This window comes from Gymnogyps californianus, chromosome 1 (assembly GCF_018139145.2).
Source record: "Gymnogyps californianus isolate 813 chromosome 1, ASM1813914v2, whole genome shotgun sequence".
In the NCBI taxonomy this organism is placed as follows: Eukaryota; Metazoa; Chordata; class Aves; order Accipitriformes; family Cathartidae; genus Gymnogyps; species Gymnogyps californianus.
The window spans coordinates 17,057,616-17,082,021 of record NC_059471.1 but is presented as its reverse complement, the minus strand read 5'-3'; the positions used below and the strand labels follow the sequence as shown (position 1 = coordinate 17,082,021).

At 38.7% G+C, this 24,406-nt stretch overlaps 1 protein-coding gene across 1 annotated transcript in view; it reads left to right on the top strand.

Moving 5' to 3' along the window:
- Window positions 1-24,406, top strand: part of GUCY1A2 (guanylate cyclase 1 soluble subunit alpha 2) — a 162,226-nt gene that overhangs the window by 111,217 nt on the left and 26,603 nt on the right. The window contains exon 6 of the mRNA XM_050905388.1: window positions 3,142-3,285. Within this exon, the coding sequence (XP_050761345.1) occupies window positions 3,142-3,285 (144 nt within the window). The remainder of the gene's footprint in view (window positions 1-3,141; window positions 3,286-24,406) is intronic.

The following is a 24,406-nucleotide window of genomic DNA, read 5'->3' as shown; positions in this document are numbered from 1 at the left end:
AGCCCAGAAAGCCAACTGTATAAAAAGAAATGTGGCCAGCAGGTTGAGGGAGGTGATTCGCCCCCTCTACTCTGCTCTTCTGAGACCCCACCTGGAGTACTGCATCCAGTTCTGGGGTCCCCAGTACAAGAAAGACATGGACCTGTTAGAGCAGGTCCAGAGGAGGGCCATGAAGTTGATCAGAGGGCTGGAACACCTCTCCTATGAAGAAAGGCTGAGAGAGTTGGGATTGTTAAACCTGGAGAAGAGAAGGCTCTGGGGAGACCTTATTGTGGCCTTTCAATATACACAGGGGGCTTATAAGAAAGATGAAGAGAGACATTTTACCAAGGCCTGTAGTTACAGGACAAGGGGCAATGGTTATAAACTGAAAGAGAGTAGATTTAGACTGGATATAAGGAAGAAATTTTTTACTATGAAGGAGATGAGACGCTGGAACAGGTTGCCCAGAGAAGTTGTGGATGCCCTGACATTGGAAGTGTTCAGGGTCAGGTTGGATGGGGCTTTGAGCAACCTGATCTAGCAAAAGATGTCCCTGCCCATGGCAGGGGGGTTGGACTAGATGATCTTTGAAGGTCTGTTCCAAGCCAAACCATTCCATGATTCTATGACTCCATATGAGAGGACCAAATCAAAGTGCCATGAACAACCTGAATTATAAGAAGTCCTGGAGCCTTTTAAAAACAGGAGTTGGGGAAAAAAAACACAGATAATCGGAAAATTTGCCAAATCTGATTTTGAAGGAGGACTGAACCAAGGTTAAAGTTTGATGGAGATACTCAGCATGGAAATTTCAGCTTAAATGCTTAGTTGGAGAAAATCTTAGTAGTGACTGAAAACAGGGTCACAGAATGGTAGATCATTAGACAATCTTATCAGTACTCATCCAGTTTCAACTACCAGGTCAGTCTCAACAGTCCTAATCATTCCCCTGGTTCTCCAGTATTACTGTCAGAGGAACTTCTTAGGGACAAGCACTTTAAAGAGTATCCTACAATGGTATTATTATCATTTTTATTTTCAGAGTAAGATTAACAACGAGGCAGCTTCAGTCACATTTTTCTGGTAGTACACAGACATGTACAGTGCAACTCTGATGATGCTGCTTATTCAGTGAGTGCAATTTAGCTGTTAAATTAGTTTCCAAAGGGGAAGAAGCTAACAAGTAGGTTTGCCTGAACATTGCAGGAACAGTATATGGTCCCAGATCTATACTTGCTTACAGTGGTGTAATGCAACTAACTTTAGTGCAAAAGTAATTCTGAAATTAAATCATTCAACAAAGAGCAGAATTTGTATTTTATTTTTGTATTTGACATCATAGACTTGGCTCTTTTTGTAGTAACCCCTTTATTTCTATTCAAACTGGTTATGTTCATCCACAATTTTTAAGAATGACAGTATGCAGTTATTTAGATTTCTGCTAATTCTTCCTTCTGATTTAGAGAATTTTTTACCATCTATTTCTTAGCCATCCAGAGTGTCTTTTTAACTTCTGATACTTTTTCTCACTATGCTCGTGTATTTTCTTCCCTAGTTTCTACATTTTTCACCAGTCATTGCAATATACTTGCCCATCCATTTGTCTTTGGAAAGACGACCTCCTGACCTGTGGGGAGTTGGCAGTCTCTTGTGGACAGAGATCCTGAGATACAGCTTGGGTAAAACAGGCAGGCAGACAGCAGTATCGATTGCTCCTACATGTTTTTTCTATATACAAGTACTATTAGGAGCTTCCAAAAGTGACAAGGGAGGTCTAACAGCTGTCTCAGCTCTCAGCTCATGAGAAACCCTCGGCTTATTATCTATATCCTCCTGCATGATCAGCAGGAAAGGCTAAGGTGTCAAACTCGGCAATGGGCTTGTAGCAGCTTCTGTAAGTTTGATGGTGGGAAGTATTTGCTCATACTGCTGTTCTAGATTCATGCTCTGGGTGCAGTAATGTAGTAAGCATGTAATGCTTACTTTTTGAGGTACTATTTCCAATTCTGTTTGTCAGGTCTGGAAATTAATCTGAGAAGGTCCAGGTCTACTAATATTAGTAGAATCCCTGCAGAGAGAAGAATCAGCTGTATTTATTCCCTGAATAACTCCTTGCTCAGTGCATGCTTTCTTCTCATCCTAGTCTTTGCTGAAGCCTTTTCTGGCATTCCTGTAGTGTTATGGGCAGGGTGAAAGCCAGATTAGTTATGTAGCAAAACCCAAACTAATCCTTGAGGTCTGAGTCTGCTTGGGCACATGTTAACGGACTGTGTGCAGATCATCTTGCAGATGTGTGGGCAAGCAGACTGCAAAACACAATGCTGTCAATAAAGCTGCAGAACTTGAGGGCTTCAGTGTTTCTCAGGCTGCCTTTATCCAGAGCCAGAGGGCTTCTCTAATTTCTTTTGTTCCCGCTTCCTCCTGAGGGACAGCTTGCTTTAAAGAAAATCAAGGATAAGAGAGAGGTAAGGCCTGTCAGAAGAGACCAGAGGGATCAGTCTGCTGAACTTGATGCCTGAAGGTAGGGAATTCACAGTCAGGTAGCCTGCATAGTAGAGAGAGGCAGCAATTCTTATTTGAGAATAGCAGAGACAGGTGCAGTCAAAAGTCTGTAGCAATAGCATCTATTTGTAAATTATCCCTATACAACAAAGAGCTACCTGCTAATAAGAAGTTACAGACTCTTCACTGTTTTTTATGGTGATGTTTTGGTTTTTCTAATTCTCTTCCTGATATACTTTTTTTAGCAGAGCAAATAATAATTATGAATTATGATCACGTAACACTATTCTTACCCAACAGCAAACTCAGCCAGGATAGTGTCAAACAAAGCTGCAAGCGATCTCTCATTTAGGAAAATAGAGTTTTCTGCATTACTGCTATGGGAAAATGTTGTCATCTCTCAGCTGATGGCATACACTATTCTAGATGTAATGATCTTCTTTGGTTATAATGGTGATGAACCACTATGCAATCGCATGTCAGGTTTTGACTGCACCTGTTTGCAAACTCAGGTAATTATGCTCCGTTGTCTAATTGCTTATTTTATGGATGTTTTGCTCACATGTTTTAAGCAATGCTATTTGATTGCAGATAACTAATGGTAGGGTTCTCTTCTCATTATCGTACTTTAACATTTGATTTGTCTGATTGCTGCAGGTGGAAACAATAGGTGATGCGTACTGTGTTGCGGCAGGGCTCCATAAGAAAAGCCTTAGTCATGCTAAAGCCATTGCCCTGATGGCACTGAAGATGATGGAGCTTTCAGAAGAGGTTCTCACTCCAGATGGGAGCCCTATTAAGGTAACCACTTTCCTCTTTATTCTCAGCTAGTCAGTGGTACATGGACCTGATTAATTCCATCATGTTCTGTCAGTAGAGATCTGTTTATTGCTAGGAGAATTTAAAATTGCATGAATATATCACAGTCTTTTTTATTGACATATATTTCACTGATGCCCGTCGACTATCATGTAAGCTATGCCTTACTTTAGTAAGCGCAGTAGACCACACAGACTAGCTGTCGCCTTGTCGTATGCATTGAATGCCTATTTGTGGCTGGAGGGTATTAGATGCACTCCTGAAGCCCTTCTTCCAATTCAGCTTAGTGTGAAAAGAAGACAATTCACATGATCCAGGACTGTCCCATGCTACAAGCGAAAGCACAGTATGCAATGGCAATAGGGTAATTCACTTCAGAAGTAGGCTCCTGATCTGATTGATACAGGAGGTAGCAGGAAGTGGAAAACCACATGTCCTTTTGTACCATTTTAAAGTTCCACTGCTGTTCTGCTTCTCTTCATCTTATACCAACCTTGTAGCTGCTGCCGCTTGAAATTGGTAGTGTTTAGGTAGGAGATGGAGATTCAACAGGGAAGAAAAAACATGGAGCTATGTATGTGCCTTTCTTTTTCAAGGGTCAGATTACACATTGTTTTTATTATGTGTACTCACTCCTGTTTCTGGTTAAATTGTTCTTTCCATAATACAACCCTTTTGTTTTCAAAGAAAATGGGGGTATTATGCAGAACAATTGTTCAACACTGTCTAAAGCCTATAACAAAAGCCATATGTAGCTGGATGAGAAGGCCGGACAGACTTCCCATGGGATGATTTACATCATGGTTGAAATGCACTTTGTAAACTGCAGTTCCTCATGTCTATTAATAAAATGAGGGTTGCATCTGAAATGCTTCTTTGTTTTTTTGGTTTTTGGGTTTTTTTTCAAAAATTGAAAGACTGTTTTGAAGTTTTAAAACTTGACAGAAAGGAGGTGAAATTTTTAAAAATGTATTCAGGGATGTTGCTGTGATGCTCCTTGAGCAATAAAATTGTATACTTCTGAGTTCCAACTCTATCTATTGTTTAGGTCATGTCTTGAACTATATTCCTTGAACTTTTTGTGTATGGTGAATCAAGAGAGATTTAATTCAAATTAATTGTTCTGCCCAGAAAAGAGAGTGTGGATGCAAGGCAACCAAGCTAGAAATTCTATGAAATATGGCAACACAATATTCAAATGAAAATATATTGAGTTCTGGATGAAATATTTTTATTTTTAGATATCGATGCTGCTGCTGAATGTTTTAAAATGTCAAAATAAAATATTTATTTGATTATTGAAAAATGTCCACATATTCGAAAGAATAACTTTCTGAAAAAATATCTTGGACTATGGATCTTGAAGAAAATTTTTTTAAAACTTCACGTGGACATTCATCGAACACAGAATAAGCACTAAAAGACAACTGTTGTCTGAAGATACCAGAAGACATAGCATTTTCAGTTCTGATATAAGACAGTTTCAAACAGATATTAATTTAATCCTATTAAAATAGATTTTCTAGATTGTTTGATGATTTCTCTATTTTTCCTATGACTATAGCTGATTAATACATTCTAGCTACACTGTCACATGCTGGGAGAGCTGTCTTCCAGATCCTCTCCATCTTTTCACTTTCGTTTGAGTGATTGCTGCAATTGTAGGGAAATTTTGAAGACGTATGTTTTACTCTGAGAGTCACAGTTTGTGACTGTTTTCATTACCACTGATTATTTTTCAGAAAATTCCTCATGATTTCAGTGGCTGCATAAGAAAACCTATAAAAGAAAGACTATAAAGACAGTGCAGAGGAAGAAAGCTTGCCTAGAATAAAATGCTAGGAATAACCAAATATTTTCAAAAAGTGCTAATAAACCTTTTTCAGAAGAAAAATGTCAGTTCATCATACTTAAACTAAAAGTAGAGATAGTGAGAAGCTCCTCAGTGGGTGTTAGTTGTCCAGTCTTCAGTTTTAGGTGTAATAGATTTCAGGGCAGGAGGGATAGTGGTATCGTAGAATGTTGTTGTTACCTTTGTACCTAACCTGGTAAATCGTATTTAAAAAAGCTTACCTTTCATAGAGGCATCTTGATTTGATTTTAAATATATTAAAGTTAGGATTCCTCTCACATGGATGTCTGCCCTGTAAAACTATTGAAAGAAGGACTTTTGGAGAAGTCTGCTTTCATTTATCCTAGTTTAGTTGTCTACTCTAGGATGAGATGAATCACACCCTAAAAATGTGTATTTTCTCAGTTGTCTGTAAGGAAAGTTTATGGACTTAGCCTAAATGTGGATGTATGCACTGGAAGCTTCTACCCTCTGTCAGATGAGTCCTCCTACAAATGGCAAAGAACACATAGTTTTTCTTAGTTGTTATATCAATGATTGTCACAGTTAAAAACATATGCATTATTTCTAAATTGAGTTGGCATGACTTTACCTTCCAGCCAATGTTGAATTGGCTAGAGTGATCCCTATTTGTTAGCTGCCAGTTTTTCACTTAAAACACTGTGAAGGTGCCCATCGTGCCACAGATTCCCGTTAACAAATGCTCCATATGCATAATAATGTCTTAAAGCTGTGTCAAGGGAAGTTCAAATTGGATTTTAGGAAAAAGTGGTCAAGCACTGGAACAAGCTCCCCAGGGAAGTGGTCATGGCCCCAAGCCTGTCGGTGTTCAAGCATTTGGACAATGCTCTTAGATATATGGTTTAACTTTTAGGTTGCATTGTGTGGAGTCAGGAGTTGGACTCAGTTCTATAATCTACCTGAAGTTTAAGGAACCCCTAGGTATGTGTAACAGTTACTATGGACTCAGCTCAGAACCATCAATAGGAGACTTACTGCGTGACACATTTTACAATTAAGCCTTGCCATTAAAATACTTAAATATTCATGAACATTAGATACAAAGTACACAATGTAGGCTATAAGACATTTATAAGCGGCCTGACTTCTAAACAGTGAATTAAATTGTACTATAATGTGGTTACTTTGAGCTGGTCCTGTTGATATGGATGGCAAAACAAGTGCAATATTTTGACTATATTTTGACCGTAATTCTTATCCGTGATTCGTGTTAACAAGCACAAGTCATAGTTCCTGAGTCCTTGCCAAATGTGTTGAATATAGAATGCTGACGCAGCTTTTGTTTTCTTGTGTTGAAAAATCTACATCAGTATTTGGATATTTGAAAAGAACTTGAAATCAGAGGGCAGTTTTCCTCATGCCCAATGTTTGACCTCTTTGAGAGCTTTCATGAGCTGCTGTGACTAAATTCCGACTTTATTCTTCAGGATAGTCTAGCAGCTATTTTGAAAAAGTAAGACAATTGCTTCACTAAGTCTGAGACAATTTTTCAAAACATAATTCCTAAAAATAAGGGACCTTCTGATCTCAGGAGTAAACAATAGTGTTCTGTTTCCCCCCTCCCCCACAACTGGCTGATAAGCCTTGATTAAATAGGAAGAAACTGGTCTCAGCCATTTTATATAATACATGACACCACAGTTATTTGAAGTTTGATTTCTGTTAGCAAGCTAACAATTACAGCACAGTTATTCTGTTCTGATTGTGTTTTCTAGTAAGAAGCAAGCATGCTAAAGTCTCCTTGGTGTTTGCAGGGGATTTCTTTTCCAGAGGCATATCTCTTGTTTAAGGTCTCTGAGGTCAGCACTGGAAACCACGAGTTCAGAAGTTATTGCCCAGGTTTGTGGGATGACTGATATAATGCACGTTTAAGAGGCTAATTACTTAGGGGGCAACATTTTTTTAGACAGAGTCATTATGAATCTGTTTGGGTTGTCCTGGTTGCAGAGATTTCAGCTCTAGGGAAACCTAATTGCAATTATGAAATGTAGTGCTTTTTATTTGATGATTACTCAATTAGATATGTCTAACTTTATGATTATGGTTTATGGAATATATGTATTTTCTAAATTACTTTGATAGATATATTTTGTTGTCATCTCAGGACTGAATTCATCAGAATGCAAATATTTGCTTTTTGTAGTGCTTGAAATGTTCATCCCTGTGATAGCAGTGGATATCTTATTAAATGACACTTAGAGTCTCAGAAAGTTAGGAAGAAAAAGTAAATGAATGAATGAAAAAATATCATATCACATAAATGGGAATTTAGGATAAGATTTTCACCTATAAAGTGCATTAGCAGACAATCAAATGAAGTTTGTTATCTGGGTACAGAGTTATCATTTGAAAGTATTCATTGTAGTGATCACAAAAATACCTTGTTTATACAACCATGTACACTTTATGAAAAATCTGCCCCTTAGAGCGATGCTCGTGTGGCCAGTAAACAGTGATGGACCTCAGGATGGTGACAAGGTGTATGAAGCAGGTCTCGTTTATATCCAGATGATGCTCCTGCTCCCTGAGTTAGAGCTCATCGCATGCTGATGAGAGCATCATGGTGTGCAGCTGACACATACTCAGGCATTTGACACTTCCAGCAGAGCCAAAGGCAGCAGAAATGTATAAGCAGAATGGAGACCCCGAGCCTGCACTCCTTACACCTGCGTGAATAGCCTGTGATTCGCAGGGTAATGAAAAAATGTTGTTTTGCAGAAAGGGAGAGCGAGCTATATTATAGCAGCCTCCACAAATCCTATCATCAGTGTTGTAACACAGTCTGCTCTTTTCAAAAGAAATATTTGTAACAGAAAAGGGGCTGATCAGTCTCCTGTGAGTGATGGAGAAGGCTTCAGGTCCCTGTATGATTTTTTTAACTCAGTTCTATTTGAGGCAAAATCCCATTACTTTAGCATGAGCTAAGGCCTTAGTACAAAGGAAGGACTTTTGGCTCAAACACTGCATGTAGAATTGGATATACATTTATATCCTTTCAGCAAAACACTTCTTAGTCCAGAAGCACTCATTTGATTTAGATTCTGTACAACTAATTATATGTAGTGCCCTGTGACTGTAGTTTGAAAATATTGATTTAAAATTGCCTCCTACATTTAAGTGAGTGTTACTTGAATTTAGGATATGCTTCATATTTTACTACATTTTTTTGGTTGAAGTGGAAGTACATAAATTTTAATAGCTAGAGATAATGCCATAAGAAGAATTCTCCAGACCATTGACCTTCAGAGATAAAGGTCACAATGCAGATCTCATTTGATGTGTTAAAGCCAATAGGATATTATTGGTGGCATCACTTTTTATCATGCTTCAAATCTTGCCTAATTAATTAACATGCAGTGTATAGCCCAAAGAAACAGAAAGGCTTCCTTTTCAGTTTATTGTTAAAAGGGCTGCTCTGGCAGAACATACCTAGTTTTGACTAATGAGATTTCCCAAGACGTTATTCTCTAAGATTATCTGCTTATTTTTATAGTGTATGGAGGTGGCCCTAGTAGGGTTGTGAAGAGATACAGAACGGGGAACACACAGAGGAAAGGTAAATGATTTACATGAAACTGCTGAAATTAACTACAATTATGTAGATTTGTTGTGTACAGGTGTTCCTGTCTAAAACATAAAGATTGTGTCCTACCACAGTAATTCAAAACGTGTTTTAAAACATGTTCCTCTGCAGCAAAAAAATGTCATGTATCTTTCAAATTATTGTTACAATAACATGAGAATTAGGCCTGTAAATACTGCAGTCACAAACTGAAGCAAATACATACCCTCACCTTTCTTTTTGCTCACCTGCTAATGACTAGTTCATGAAATAATCTAAATAGAGTAGTGCAGAAAATTTCTAGCTGATACTGGCTTCAATTCGATTTATTTATTCTCAGGTGAGGTAGATGGGACCTTGTATTTGCAAGGCACATAGTCTAGTCCTCGGCTCAGTTGTTTCTTTGTCATCAAGATAGATTGCTTGACGCATTTGCAGCTGCTAAGTTTCAGATGTGCATTGCCAAACCTATTTTATTATTGGATTTATAAGCTGCACTCAAACAGTGTAGTCTGGTATTAGCACTATCAACACAAGAACCAGTCTTCATCTATCAGCTAGAGAAAGAAGAACAGCATGGCAGAGAGACCATTTCATGTGAAGGGTGGAATTAACCTCAACTAATTTAAAACACTGACAGTGTGAACAGCTACATCTAAGCTTGTTACTGTAGCTCCCTCTTTAAATGGAGAGAGTAAAGCTGTTTTAGTCTGTATTCATCTGACTTGCTTTCAGTGTCTACTTTATAATGAAATATTTGAATGAATATTTGTCAAATAAGTCCTACCTCAAGGGTGAACAGGCTAATGAGCTCTCAGAAGGATGGACGATCCCACTGGAAGGAGCTGGACTGAAACACAGGTTCAAATCTTTGTCCAGTCACAGCCAGTCCATCTGATTTTTAGATGTTATCCAGACTTCCTATACTTCAACTTCCCATATATAGGTGACAAACAATGTTTTACAAGTAGAACCATTTCTGTAGCATGTCTAAGCTGTGTGACTTTACAGCCATGTAGCTGCATTAGTTTTGGTTTGTGTTGTCTATTTAAATACCTGTGGTTGTGATGACTGGAACAATGAAAGCCTGAGTTTGATAAACCTCTAATCTCTGCTTGCCAAGTGGTAAATTTTAATAAGCATGAACTCTGCCTCGTGAGTAAAGGTACAGAAGAGACAAAAGGGCTCTGTGGATTGTAATGGCTCATGTCCACAGTGAGAGTGACACACTTTTCTAAATAACATGGAAGTGGGCAATGAATTTTAGTCTGCGTAGCATCTTCTGCCAGCTCATCAAGTATTCCCCTTTGCATTACGGTAATATGGCACTTGGACCCAGAACACAAGTAGAGTGAAAGTGCCAGCATTTGCTTGAATATACGCTTTTTTTTAGTTTCTAAATGAAGGGGCCATTTCCAAACATACAATGAGGGAGAGTAGTTCAGCCAGTGTTTTCTGTGTAATCCTTTTCAGTGTTTCTTGCCTTGCTTTTAATTCAGATTGTGGCACACTAGTTTAATAACAATTTAGTGGTCCTCACTGAATGTACAATTTTATGTAAGCAGTAAAAGGTTGTCTGGTTTGTTTTAAATTGTGAAAGGCTGACTGCTGATGCAGGCGTTCTCATCAGCCCTGTGTGAAAAGCTGCTGCGTTACTGCAATGCTCCTTGCTCCATCTGTGGTCTCCTAGCAACTTTGCCTTGTACCTAACATCTACATCAGACTGGAAGGTATATAATATCCTATTTCAGGCTGCATAACTTCAAATTAGAAATTTCCTTGTGTTAAAAGAAAAAATCAGAAACAGTTCCAGGAAAGAAACACTTGCATTAAGAGACTTTTTTTACTAAAAATGACCAACAAGCCAGTACAAGAGTTCTTAGTTTCACAGGCTTACCAACATGAGGGCAGTACAACTCCTTTGGGGAGCATTAAGAGCTGCACGTCTCAGGGGGAAGCTTGGTACTTTTTCTTGAGAGCGTGCTTGGGAGATGGTGAGCCAAAGTCGGTTACCTGTGACGGTTCCCTGTCGGTCAAGTCGGTCAAGTGACGGTTCCCTGGACTTGAGGAGAGTTCATGATGCCATACCTCAGTTTGGCCCAGCACCTTTGGAAATGCGAAACGAGAGGAGCTGATCTGTATCGAAGCACATCTCATCAGGCATCTGGGAAATTGCAAGTTTTGTTAGGCTACCCTAAGGGAAAATTCACTTTTCTCAGCCCTCCGGTCATTTTCACTCAAGTGCTTCCTTTTTTCTGATTTTAATAATTATCAATTGCTTTAAAAAAACAAAACCACACCCATTATTTGCAAATTCTATTCTTTTGAAGGGACTTTGTCATATCCAGTTGTATGTTACACCCACTATATGACAGTGTTACTGCATATGTGTTGCAATAACAAGGGTAAGTGGGGTTTAATATGACTAGTGGGTACACAACAGCAGCTTTGTGGAAGAGGCTGGTCTGAAAAATTGGATTGATATTTATTCTGCTGAAGAAGGAAGTTTCCCAAAGGGTTGGTTATTCTTTCAGGTGACATGTGTTTCTTGTTTTAATCAGGTACTTAGCTAAAGTCTGCAGTAGATGATAAAGGTAGATTTTCAAAGCTACCAGGGCTTGATCCTGCACAACATAAGGGTCAGCCTGCTGTGCATGCAATTGCAGGGCAGAGGCATGATATCAGGATTGGCAACCCAGTGTAAGCCCAACTTGAGTTAATTAGAAGGCTATGAAGATATTCTTTTTCTGACTGCTGGGAGGAAGAGACCTGAAAGACAAGCAGAGAGCTAATCAATAATGTGAGGATCACTGAGAAGAGGTTTTGTCTTTGGACCTGGCCATTCTCCTCTCATGCCATGCTTTCTCTGACATTATTGTCCTGCAAGTAAGAAGCACAAAGTGCCTTTCTACCTGTACTTGTCTCTATGGCAAAGATAAAGCATACTTGTAGAAACCAGGGTAGTTACCCAGGGCACCTTGTGGACTTTTCCATTGTTTATTAGTTTACAGTGACTACTAGATGTTCACAACTCTTTGTGACTCACAGTAGATTTAGCTGAGTATAGAAACACCTCTGTAAGTCAGTCGTATGTCCTGTTCCCTAAGGCAGACAAAACCTTACTATGATGGCTGCACCTAGCTTGTAACTTCGTCCTAGTGCCTCATAGTGAGCAGATACTTTCATTTCCTTCTCCAGGTGATATAAGTACATGCACAGGGAAAACCAGCAAGGGTATTAAGATTTAGACTGCTGCGTGGGATTTGTGGACACAGGATGTGCAGCTGGATTGTGGGGTTAGGTTTAAGGTCATGGTGTGACATCTCTCACTGGTCTGATTCTCACGGTTCAGCAGTCGTTCCAGACACAAACGCCTCCAAGTAATACTCCAGATGTCTGGCTAGTAGTAGAGCTGGTTAGGAATTTTCCATGGAAAACACTTTTTGGCTGAGAACACTGAATGATCAAAACCAAAAACTTCCGTAGAAATGTCTTGCCACATTTTCATCAGGCAAATTTACCAGATTTTGGCAAATTTCTGATCAGAGAAAAACTTGCTCCAGAATAGTAAATAGATTAGTTACTAGGACAATCACCTGGAAAAAAAAGACTTTAAACAGAGTAAAGTGTTGAAGTTGTGTCCTTTATGAAAAAAACATGCATTCTTGGTTATCTAGGATGGAAGATACACTATGATACAGTTTTGTCCCTGGGCTTGCATTGGGGCACTTTGTGCAGCTGCCAAAACTTCACATTCTGGTTCTGACTGTGCCAGTCAGTGGAGAACTTCCATGCTGAAGCTGAAATTTTCTATTGTTATTATTGTCATTGACTCTTTATTCAGACAAAAAGAAGGCAATAGTAACAAGAACAACAGTAACACAACCAACCAGGTGAATAAATAATTAAATCTGAAACAGGAGTTTCAGGAGGTTGACATTGTTACATCTTTTCAAAGGGAACAATGGATAAAAATCCTTAGAAAGTGAGAATTGCCATGTGTATAGTGATGTTATATATTTATATTGATTGATGATATTTATATAAAAAAGACATAAAACTGTATAATTTAAAATTGTCCATGAATATTTAAAGAATTGGGCTAGGGAACCCGGGGTAGCTGAGTGCTGAACTTTTATTTCTCCTAAGTCCTAAATATCTGTTGTCTTCTTCCCTCAGTGTGTCTTCCTGTCATATAAAAATTAAAAGTCAGGTTTCCACTATCAACTACAAGACTATTTTTCTTATCTCCTGAGATGGAGAAGAGATGGAAAACATTACACAAAACCCAAATAAAAGTAGTAATATGAGATAATACACAAACCTATAAGGACTCACAGAAGATAAGCAGTAATACACTGAGAAACAAGCACAGATTTTGCATAAAAATAGTGCTTTATTGCCTTTTATGCAGTCCAACCACATAAGCATAAACAGAAAATGCTGCAGGGCTTGAATTGCCACCTCACTGAGTTAATAGGCACAGGTGATCCCAGAGGCCTCTGTGTGGGACGTAGAGGGGAAAATGCCTTGCCCTTTGCAGCTGTAGAGTTGGTTACTACCTGAGCGTCTGTGTTTCCAGCTGCTGAGATGCTGTCAGGCAGCTGCTGCCCTGTGCTGCATTGCTACAGCGTCTGCCTCTCCCTTCAGTGACCAAGCTGTCTGCACCTGCATTTTGGTCTGCCTGCTTTAAAATAAAGGAAGCCTCTTCTGTCCAGTGCTAGTGATATTTATTTATTATTGTCATTTCAATTACGTACATTGTCTTTTCTAAACTGGGCAATATTTTTGTTTCAGAACCACCATTACATCACTGATGTCCCTTCATTTTCTGTCTCTCTTTCAAGGGTCCAAACAGTGAAGTCCCCCAATCCAAATGTTTTACTTTATCTGGGGCCATAATGTGCCATAAATTGCAGTTTTTGGCAGTGAATAGGGCAAATCTGCCACCTCCTTTGATCTGACCCTCCCCTAGAAGAAAGAGATGGTGTTATGCCTCCGGGAGCCCTCCAGTGTGCAGAAGTAATACATCCTCCTCGATAATGCGACTCTGGCACTCATGCGCTAGGTGACAGTGCTAGCATACCTCCCTCTTCTTTCACCCTGATGCAGGCTGGAGAAAAAGATTCAAGAAAGGGCCTCTTTCCATCTCCTCCTTCTTCCCTCTCCTTTGTCTCCTACTGCATGAATAGTTTTGGATAAAGTGCACTGGAAATAAAAAACAAAAAAAATGGAGCTGAGCTGCATGCACTTTTTTATACTGCATACCTTCTGTTACACATTTAAAGGGCATAGCTCTCCTCTCCATGACCTATTTGTTATCTTGTCCTTTTAATACACTTTTACTGGGAGAATTATGCTTACTGCAGGAAAAAGTCCCCTTGACACAAAGCTTTTTCATGTTGCAAGGAAGAGCACCTCAGTAGTCCTTGTCTTTTCTGACCCTGGGTTGCAAGCAGAGCCTTGCACAGAGTCCCAGAAGAGCTGCCTGTGGGTTGTCTCATGGGAACAGTGTCTTTCTCAGCCCCACTGGGTAATCCTGTAGATATGTTAACCTTTATGCAGATCTGGGTCCACGCTCTGGCATCCACAGTTATGGGATTTTTAGAAGCAGCTGCCAGCATCTCCTCTGCAAGATTAACAAGAAGAAAGTGTATTTGTTAATGGCAATTGTCTACTTTTCTTCCCCCATTCCCTCCAACAAGCACACTTCTGAGAAGAAAAGTCAAAGTGCAGTTTTAAGCACCAGTTAAAAACCTCTATCGCATAACTGTTGTCATTACTCTGTGCTAAACAGTGAGTCATTACAATGTGCTATATTTGAGTGAACAGTTCGGATGGGGGGTGGATACTGGAGGATTCTACTTGGCCTTCTGTTTGAAGCTGACAAGTTCGGCAACATTGTTCAACTGTTTCAGAATAGTTTAGTTCCCTAAGGAAGAATGCATTTCCTGTCATAAATAAATCCATAAACTAAATGTTTAATGGTATTTCAGCTTCCTTTCGTATGAGACACAGAGTATTTTGGAAAAAATGCCAATATTTCAGAGGAACTTGCGACAGCCTCTTCTGTTCAAATATCTTCCTTAAATTTAAACTAGGGTAAAAGTTATTCAATGTAAATAATAATCTTCAGAGACTTCATATCGAATAACATGAACTTTTTTTTTTAAAACAAAACAATCTCCATATTTTGGTATATCTCATATTTGGGTTTTGGTTTTGCTCTAATATTTTAAAAAGAGAGGAGAGGAAAGGCAAAGACATTAATTTTGAATGGAGAAGAAGGAAAAACAAGGCACACATAATCTAAGGATGTTCAGTTAATTAAAGGGCTTTTTGGCTTCTTCCTAGCCTGTGACCTATTTGATTAGGTCAATAAAAAGAAAGGGGAAAGTGGTATAAACAAAATTGGATTAGGATGTACTGGGATTTCTCCTACCTGGCGGAACTTGGAGGGGCCCAAGTGATAATTATCCTGAAGGAAGACCTGACTTTTGTCTAGGTTTGAAGCTTTGTTACAGGAAAAAGAATCAACCCTGAGGAGGAAGGTGGGAAGTGATGTATTTCTGAGATCCCATTTTTCCTTCCTGCAAAATCTCCACACCAGGAAACACAAGGCCCTGGATAATTTCTTGCTGGGATATAGTTTTCCTAGATTGAGCAAGATAATTCTTGACATTTAGCTAAATATTCTAATACTGGTTAAAGCCTTCACCATTATCTTAATATCTAAAATGACAAAACCTGATTAAAACAAAGTTTATTAAAAGTCATAGAATCATAGAACACCCCAGGTTGGAAGAGACCTTGAAAGATCAGCTGGTACAACTTTTTGTGGGAGAAGAAGCCCAGATGAGATTATCTAGTGCCCTGTCCAATGGCATCTTGAAAACCTCCAGCAATGGGGACTCCATCATGTCCCTGGGGATGTTGTTCCAGTGACTGATTGTTCTCAATTTAAAAAATATCTTTTTTATGTTGAGATGAAACCTCTCCCAGTGCAAATTGTACCTGTTGCCCCTTGTCATCTCCGTGTGGCTCCTTGTGAAGAGAGAGCCTCCGTCCTCTTTGTAGGTGCCCTTTAAGTACTGGAATACTGTGATGAGGTCCCCCCGAGCCTTCTCTTCTCCAAGGAGAAAAGACCTAACTCCTTCAACCTTTCCTCATAGCACAGGTTCTCCAGCCCGTTGATCATCTTCGTGGCCTTCCTTTGGACCCTCTCCAGTTTGTCCGCATCTTTCTTGAATAGTGGGGGCCAGCACTGGACACCGTAGTCCAGGTGCGGCCTGACAAGCGCTGAGTAGAGTGGGGTGATCACGTCCCTATCTCTGCTAGTGATGCCCCTGTGGATGCAGCCCAGGATCTGATTTGCCTTTGTTGCTGCAGCAGCACATGGCTGACCCCTGTGCAGCTTGTTGTCCACCAGGACCCCCAGCCAGCAAGGCTGCTCCCCAGCCACACAGATCCTAGCCTGTACCGGGCTCTTCGGTTATTTTGTCCCAGGTAATGTGATTATATAGTTATATTGTTAAAATTTGATGTTCATCTGGGAGACATAACATGTTCTTTACAAAAGAGTAAATTTTCAGTTGTCTGTGGAAGTAGTGACACCTCTTACATTAATTTTAATGGAAAGTGAGTAATTAAATCCCTATGTGCCTTTTTAAAAATGTATCTTTTCTGTCATCTTTCTGTAGAATACCTGTTTTTCTTTCCGTGACAGCTTAATTTGTAGTAGGTCCATTTGTGCTACTTTTTGAAAATGGATAAAAAAAAAATAATAAAAACTTTTACCAGAAGAAAAAGAATCCTAAAAATAGGGAGATTTTTAACTACCATTCAGTTCTAAAGCTCTTTGGGAAAGGAACTAACTGCTGTTGTTACTGCTTTACTACTGTTATTTCCGCAGGCTGGTCCTTTAGGAATCACTCTGTAGCCACAAACAACACTTTGCAGAATTAGAGTTATCATTTCTCTTGGGAGCATCAATGTGATTTACTTAAAAGAAGCAGACTGTTACTAAACCTTACCTTAAAGAAGTCTTTTCTGATTTTTGACTACTCTATGATAGTGACAATGGCAAATACATAATGTGAAATGACACAAATATTTCCCTGTTATTCCAGTACATGTTTCTGTGTTTTTCTGAAAAAAAAATGCTGTGATCTGAAGGTGGCCTGATTGTCAGAAAATAATTGAGCTTTGTCGTCTGCAAATCAGGCATCTGGGGGGCATCTCAAGTAGGACAATTAAAATCACTACTCACTCCAAACTTTAAAGTAGGTAGTCTGTTCAAAAAGTGGTTTTTATGGTCTCCAGTTATAGGAGTTTTATCTTTTATTTATTTGTGATTTCTGTTTGCATCTTGTGTTTGTTTTTTTATCTTTTCCAGTTTACAGAGCTGGTTGTATAGGCCATCTTCAGTAACTGGTTATTGCACTTTCTTTCCAATATTATGTAAAGGTCATCATCTCACAACACAGTGGTTGCTTGAACTTAGAAAACAGCTTCATTATTCAGATGTCTTTTTAACCAAAACTCCTATTCATTTAATCAAAAAATAGTCCAGGGTTTATAGACAATGGAAACATTTCAAACTTGGTTAGCTAACTATACCTCTGTACATCTAAGTGGTCTGGGAGCTGAGCTCAAGTCCTTTGACTTGAGTAGAACATCTTTTGCATTTAGCTACCTTTGTTCAGCCTTTGATTTTCTAAGGTGAAACTGTCATTTCTGACTATCAGTTTATAGAGAATGGAAGAGATATATATAGAAAGACTGAACAGTTTCTTCTCTATATTACAAGTCTATCTGTCTTCAAGAATTTGCTCAAAATGGTACAACTGTACCATCTTGTAAAACCAAAAGCATGTGGAACGTTAAAATCAACACGAGCAGTAATTGCTCAGCAGCTCTCTGGATTTCTCTTTTTATATATTTTTTTTCATGGGATGAATTTTCTGAAGAATGAAGGGTTCTGAAGGTCTAATCTGATCTGTGAGAGCTTTTGTTTACAGGACACTTGGCTTCCTGAAATATTAAGTATGTTTTAAAAAATAAATTATATTTAAGTAGTAGCTGTTTCTTCAACTATTAATGCATATAAGGAATCTGTATTACATAAGAACTGGATCTACCTTGGTTGTGTTGAATTACAAAGTGAAGGACTTGCACCTACAAAATTACTGCAGACCCTCAAATTTCTATACATTTAGCTGATGCTCGCGAGCCCTAAATTGGTCTATTTTTGGTTCTCTAGAAAACCGTATCTGTCTGGACTTACTGAAATGAATACTAACAGCTCTTCACCTTAGAAAATCAGTTAATAACCAAGTTCATATCCCATGCAATTATATTTAGGTTCAAGCAATAGTAACAAAAACTGAATCATCAGAACAAACTGAAATAATTCCTTAAATATATATAAATATTCCATATAGATTTGTGTGTGTGTGTATGTGTGTATACACACACACACATTTTTGTGAAAGGCCAGATTCATCAAACCCATGTGTGACTGATCTACATACATACACATGAGCGATTTGTAGCTTTACAGACTACTGTTATGACTAAAGGTAAGAATGGTCATTGAAAGTGTAATTTTGCTTTTTTTCAATAGTTCAGGTGTTTCATGATTAAAAGATCATTATAAAAAAATTAAGTCCAAAATATGTTAGTGGAGCTACTTTTTTGAAAGAAGAACCAATAACATAAGTGTTCAAGAGAATGTGACTTTAGGTAGTGATTTTATTTTTTAACCTAGCTTTTGTGATACTCACAATTTCAACTTTAAAGCTTGTGGAAGCCTGAGAAATCCATACAGTTTCTGTAAATACATTGATGGATATTTTCTAAGGTTGTCATTTTAAATTCTTAGCTTATATGCACCAAGACAGCATGAAAATGTCTCCCAAATTAATGACTGAGTCTTTCCCTTTTCCTATATAAACTCTCAAACATTAATTAATTTAATTTCAACATGTACTAATTTTAACATGGACAAGTTTGTAGTGGGATGAAGACAATTCCATTATTTCTAACTCCAAAATATCAGTCTCCATTTAACTGGGCTATCTGTGAATAAGAACTTTCTCAATGGTGCAAATTAAAAGATGATGTGGAGTTCAAACTTCGGGGTTTTATTTCTGTATGTGTTTACCACAAAATGTCACGTCTCTTAGGAAGATATTCGATATTCAAATTTACAGTCTCACTTTTCTTAAACTTTTGATGAGAACAAAGCATGATTACATTCTGTTTGGCACTCTCTGAAACCTTTTCTCTACCATAATTAGAATAAAATTTTCACAGGCTTAAGTGAGCCCTTCATTTAACCCCGTTTCTGTCCAGGGTACCATCCCTTGCATACTGGGCTCTGTGTTCTAGCATTATGTCTGCTTTCAGGGCCACAGTACTGGACTAGATGGTCTTTTGGTCTGATACAGTACAGTTGTTCTTACATTCTTATCTGATTTATTGCCTGTTCCTTGTCACAGACCTCTGCAGCTAAATGTCAACTTCTTTTTCTGAAGGAATGGCACATTTAATAGCTAGGATAGCTCAGATGACAAAAACAACAAAAGAGAGTGCAAAAATTCTGTCTGCTATGACTGAGGTCATGGTATCTATTTCAGTTTGGTTACCCTACAACATTTTATGGTTGCTTATACACTGCCATTTCCTCCCCAACAGACTTGTAGGGAGATTGTGAAACTGCTAGTTATAAACATATTGAGGAGACTATAACATCCTTCTTCTGTTCTCAGAGCTTTCATTATTTCTGAGCATTTGCCAAAGAATTTTTAGCCTTTTTGTTTTTCATGAGCTCTTCCTTGATTTTTGCCATTTGTTGCATTGTGTGTATTGGTTACCTAAATTATGTGACGTTCTTGCTCCCTGGACAGAAGAAAAACTTTTAATGCATGAGAATGAATGGCAAATAGCTAAATAATAAAGCCTACTCTCGTTCACACACAAGGACTATTGTTTACAGGCGATGAGGTTAATTTTGCAAAGATCTGTTCCCCAGTGAACATAGTGAGTAAGTTTTTTGGTCTGATTGCTCATGACTAGAAAGAAATGAACAGCCATTCAGAATCAACATAATTGTTTGCAAATGTATCCTTTGCAGAATGGAGAAAGGTTATTCTCATAGCAGAACTGTCTCTCCAGTTATGTCTACACAAACTTACGGAGCCACACTCTGCACACTGCAATCTATAAGACTGTGCAGAGTTTGCAATCTAGTTTTCAGTGAGGCTAACCATTGCATCCTGGATGGTGGTAGTATAGGGCTCAGCTTACCTTGACTTAGAAGTGTGAGTCAGATATATCATACTTTTTGCTGTTTTTGACAGTTCTGTAAGTAGAGCCCTCTGGGATTTCTTTTTTTCTTTGTTTTCGGTGAAATGTTTTGCACATATGAAAACACAGATTCTTTTAAACCAAGACTTCTTGTGAAATGCATTAGTTTTAATGATCTTTTAATAAAACAAAAAGCTCTGTGGTTTAGGATGGCATTTCTGGAAAGATAAAAAGGCATTAAGAGCAGCTAGTGGTTAAGTGGAGTGTAGGAAACCAAGCTTAGTCTCCATGGCTTACATTAGACAAAGGCGAATGTCCCACACTCCACGTGAGTGAGTACCATTAAGCCCAAAGTAGCATAATGGCTGTTCTTGAGCCTGTCATTGTTTTCTCATTTCATATTTTGAAGGACCTCAGTTTTGTTTCACAGAAAAGATGCTTAAAAACTGCAATTTATACAAAATTGAATGGTTTTCTTGCTAACGCTAACAAGCATCATCATTGCACAGCCCACATAACACTAATATTAAAATGAAATCTAAGCTCTAAACAAAGTTCTGCAAGAAGAATCAAAAGATTTTTTCAAGAAAATAGAAAGTGAGAAGTAAATGCATGTTTTAGAACCTCGTCTATGTTTAGTGGACATCTGAACCCCCGAAAATTACTTTATAAATGCCTCTGGAGCTATCACCAAATTGCAACAGATGAATACTTTTAGTTTGGTCTTCTGAAGACAGGAAAGCAATATGGAACACGACAGCTTACTAAAAATTCTTCTCTATACCCTCCCCTCCTCCTCCCCAAAAAAGGAAAAGGAAAAAAAAGCCAATAAGTAAAACTTGGTAGAGGTGATTGTACACCCCTGAACAGCAAATCTGTGTGCATAAGAACCAAACGACAGGTTTACAGGCTGTAGAAAGCACAGAAATTTGTGGAAATTTCTGTGAGAGAGGTCTGTGATACCAGTTTTTCTGCTCATTCCTTTCCAGGAACATCAGGAAAGAGCAAATCTTTAACTGGATTTGTGGTTTCTTCAGCAGGACGCGGGGGTTATGCAGACATGGATATAGTTTATTTTGCAATCTAGATAAATCATTCATTTTAGTTCATTCTGTTTGCAAACGTTTCTAAGTCCATCTCCTGATGTGTCTTGCACAGTAATGACAATGTTATGAATAATGCCCTCACATCCTGATGCAACTGCTTCCTGAGCATATTGCCAATTTAGTGGGACAAGGTTCCAAAATAAGAAAGTGACTCGTGTTCTCTCATTACTTTGGGCTAACAGAAGATGACACCTTTGTAGCCCAATGCCGTTACAGGAATTATAGTTTTCCCACGTTTGCTGTGACACATCTGGAATTCTTACTGGTGTATGAAAACCAGATATGCATCTTTGTCTGTTGCTGGCATGTCTCCCTATGGGCTTAGCCTATCAAAACTCAACTTACACTGGTCCCCCCTCTCCACACTCCTCCTCTCCCATTCCTTTGTTTTGTCTTGTATTGGAATTTTACTTTTAAGGCATTTTCTATGAGCAAGATTCTCATTTACTCCACGTGATTATGCCCAGGATATTGCTTATAGTCTTTAGGATTTGGTAGTTACAGCATTTAAAATCCCCGTGGATTAATACGGATAAACAGGCATTGTCATCCTTCCCATGAATGCCCTGAAACAGGCCTGTGTTTTATCTTGTATCACACCCTTAACTGCTACAACGGCCTCTTCCCTTCCCAATAGCTTGTTCTTAAACCCAGGCATCCTAACCAGCTCACAGCATACTGTCCACTCACCAGCTTGCATTGCCCTCTCCTGTCCTACCTTGCTTTTGACCCAAATCCATTTTCAGGCAGCCTTTGAGTCAGTGAGAGTTCATTAAAAAGGTTCAAACACTGTTCTGTGTGTAATCCAGAGCTGCTGCAGCATGCTGTCAGCTATCGGTGTCAGCACAGGGCTAACTGGGTGGAAATGCAGTCAGCCAAATCATGTGCTTTGATGGCACCTTCTGTTTTAAACTCTATTGGAGTGAACTGAGGTGATGTCAGAAGCACCACTTGTGACCTCCACAGAAGTGGCTCATTATCAAAACTGTTACTTTTAGAAATCATTTTTTGGGACGATTTCCAGATGTCTTCAGGCTAAGCAGAACTGGTGCCGTTCCTATGAAAAATATTTAAAAATCCATTGTATGTCAATTTTCTAAGGAATTAGTTTGTTTAAATAAAGTCAAGGATATGTAGAGGGGAACAGGGACTCTTGCTGCTGAGTTAGAGGACAGTTTTGTCATCGCCTTGTTCTCACAGCCAGGATGGCAGACGAAGGAAAAAGCAGCTGCAATCAAGTAAGCTGTCATTAATTAGTGACTGAGGGTTACAACAAAAGCCTCTCTTCAGTCCAATGAAAGTTTGAGGAACCCACCCACTGCATAGCTTTGAAAAATCTAGCAAAGAAGGAAGATCAGAAATATGCTGTCAATTAAGGGAGAGGCAAATATCGGAGTTACCTGTTCCAGGTTTACACCAGTTAGTTCGAGCAGCCATAACAGTCTAGTAAGGGCATCACAGGACATGGGGCTTAGCAGAAAGTGATATATCTTTCACCTCAGAAGACCCAGAGTCACAACTAGCTGGAAGCAAGGAAAGCTGGAAAGGTATCACTCTGCACTTGTCATGTTCTGATAATTTTTGATAGGTGTTGACAAGTGCCATGGTTTGAGTCAGGACAGTAGTCTTCATGGCCCCTTGGGCTGACCCAATAGCAGTGCTGTGCTTCTGTGGCTATATTGGGTCAGCTCTGAACAAGGTCGTCTTAACATAGCTTGGAGTCTGTATGCCTCACTGAAACTTGCAGTGCAGGTAATAGCTTTAAAGGTATTTCAAAAAGAAAAATAGCCTTTCTTGGTTTGGCAAATATTAGAGATACAAAGAACTTGTGTTTGCTTAGCAACATTTCCTCATGATTAATATGAAAGTCTACTTCCTTGTTGACAGGTTCTTCACACATAGGCATAATGTTTAAAAAATCTGCATGCTTTTTGAGGTACACTGTTCTATGATTTAGACAGACATTAATGAAATGTACGCTTTAAAGGAGAAGATTTGCTTCCCTTTGCTCAAACTCGCATATTAAGTTCAGCGACATGAATTTGGATGGTTGCTGATGTGAAGAAAGCCCCTGTTTATTTTTATAGAAAATAATTAATTGACTTCAGAGAAGAGGAAAGGAGTTTTCATTACTCTTCCCACATTTCTACAATGGGGAACGGTGTCTGTGGAACACATACTCTGAACATTATTCATCTTTCCCATGGGGGTTTTTAGAAGTGCATTAGGATTCTCTGAATTTGCTTACAAACCAAGATCAATTTCTAAGTAAGACTAAATGAATAAAAATTGTGGTGAGTTATCAGACATAGTCCACTGTAGTAGCTGCTTTATAATGAGCTTTGAGACACACCATAATGCAGTCTATTGTTGCGAGTATCTTTTGTATGCACACTGCCTACCTTTTATGAAGTAATTGGAATTTAACTTGCTACAGCTTTGAAATGTATGAAGCCGAACCCTTAATGTGGGAAGCTTCTGGGATTAAACAGTTTTGCAATGAGAAATCTTAAATGTGTTTTGACTAATTTCATTCAAGGTTCATCTACAGTGTTTTTATAGAAGTGAATCTCTTAATTTTATGGGCCTTACCACTCTAATTAAAGATGTCATTGTTTTCATTTTACATTTCAGTCCTGAACATTTCTAATACAGCCATAACATTTTTACTTAGTAATGAATTTATTGTTATAAAAAGTCAGTCGCTGATTAGAATTTTAGAAAGTAAATTTTTAAATGCATGATCACAGGTTTGGCTGGCTAATGTTAGGTAATTAGTTTTGCTCTGTTGCCCCTGTCTCTGGTGATCCGATAGATGTGCCTGCTCATCAAGTAGATCAGTGCAACAGAAAAGGATCAGTGGATTGATGGAGTTTGTGCTGAGACCCTTACATCTACACTCAATGCATTTTGAGGTTTTCACTTGGACTGATTTTGTTCCTCGGACTGAATGCCTCCACCGTATCTGATCTGAAAGACCAAATGTTGATTTGGACCCTGATATGCCCATAAGAGTCTGTCTTGACTTTCGTGTACGTCTTGAGCACAGCTACTGCTTTATTTTCCTCTGACAGGGGTCTAGTTCATGCAGACTAAAACCACTTTGTAAAGTGAAGCAATGTAGAGTAAGGACAGTTGGGGCAGGTGCTTCAAAACTGCACTGTTTCTTTGAACCAAAACCACTGTAGGATGTAGCCTCATTTTACTTTGGAGGTTGCTGCCCTTTAGTGAGGTGATCCTTTCTCTCATCGT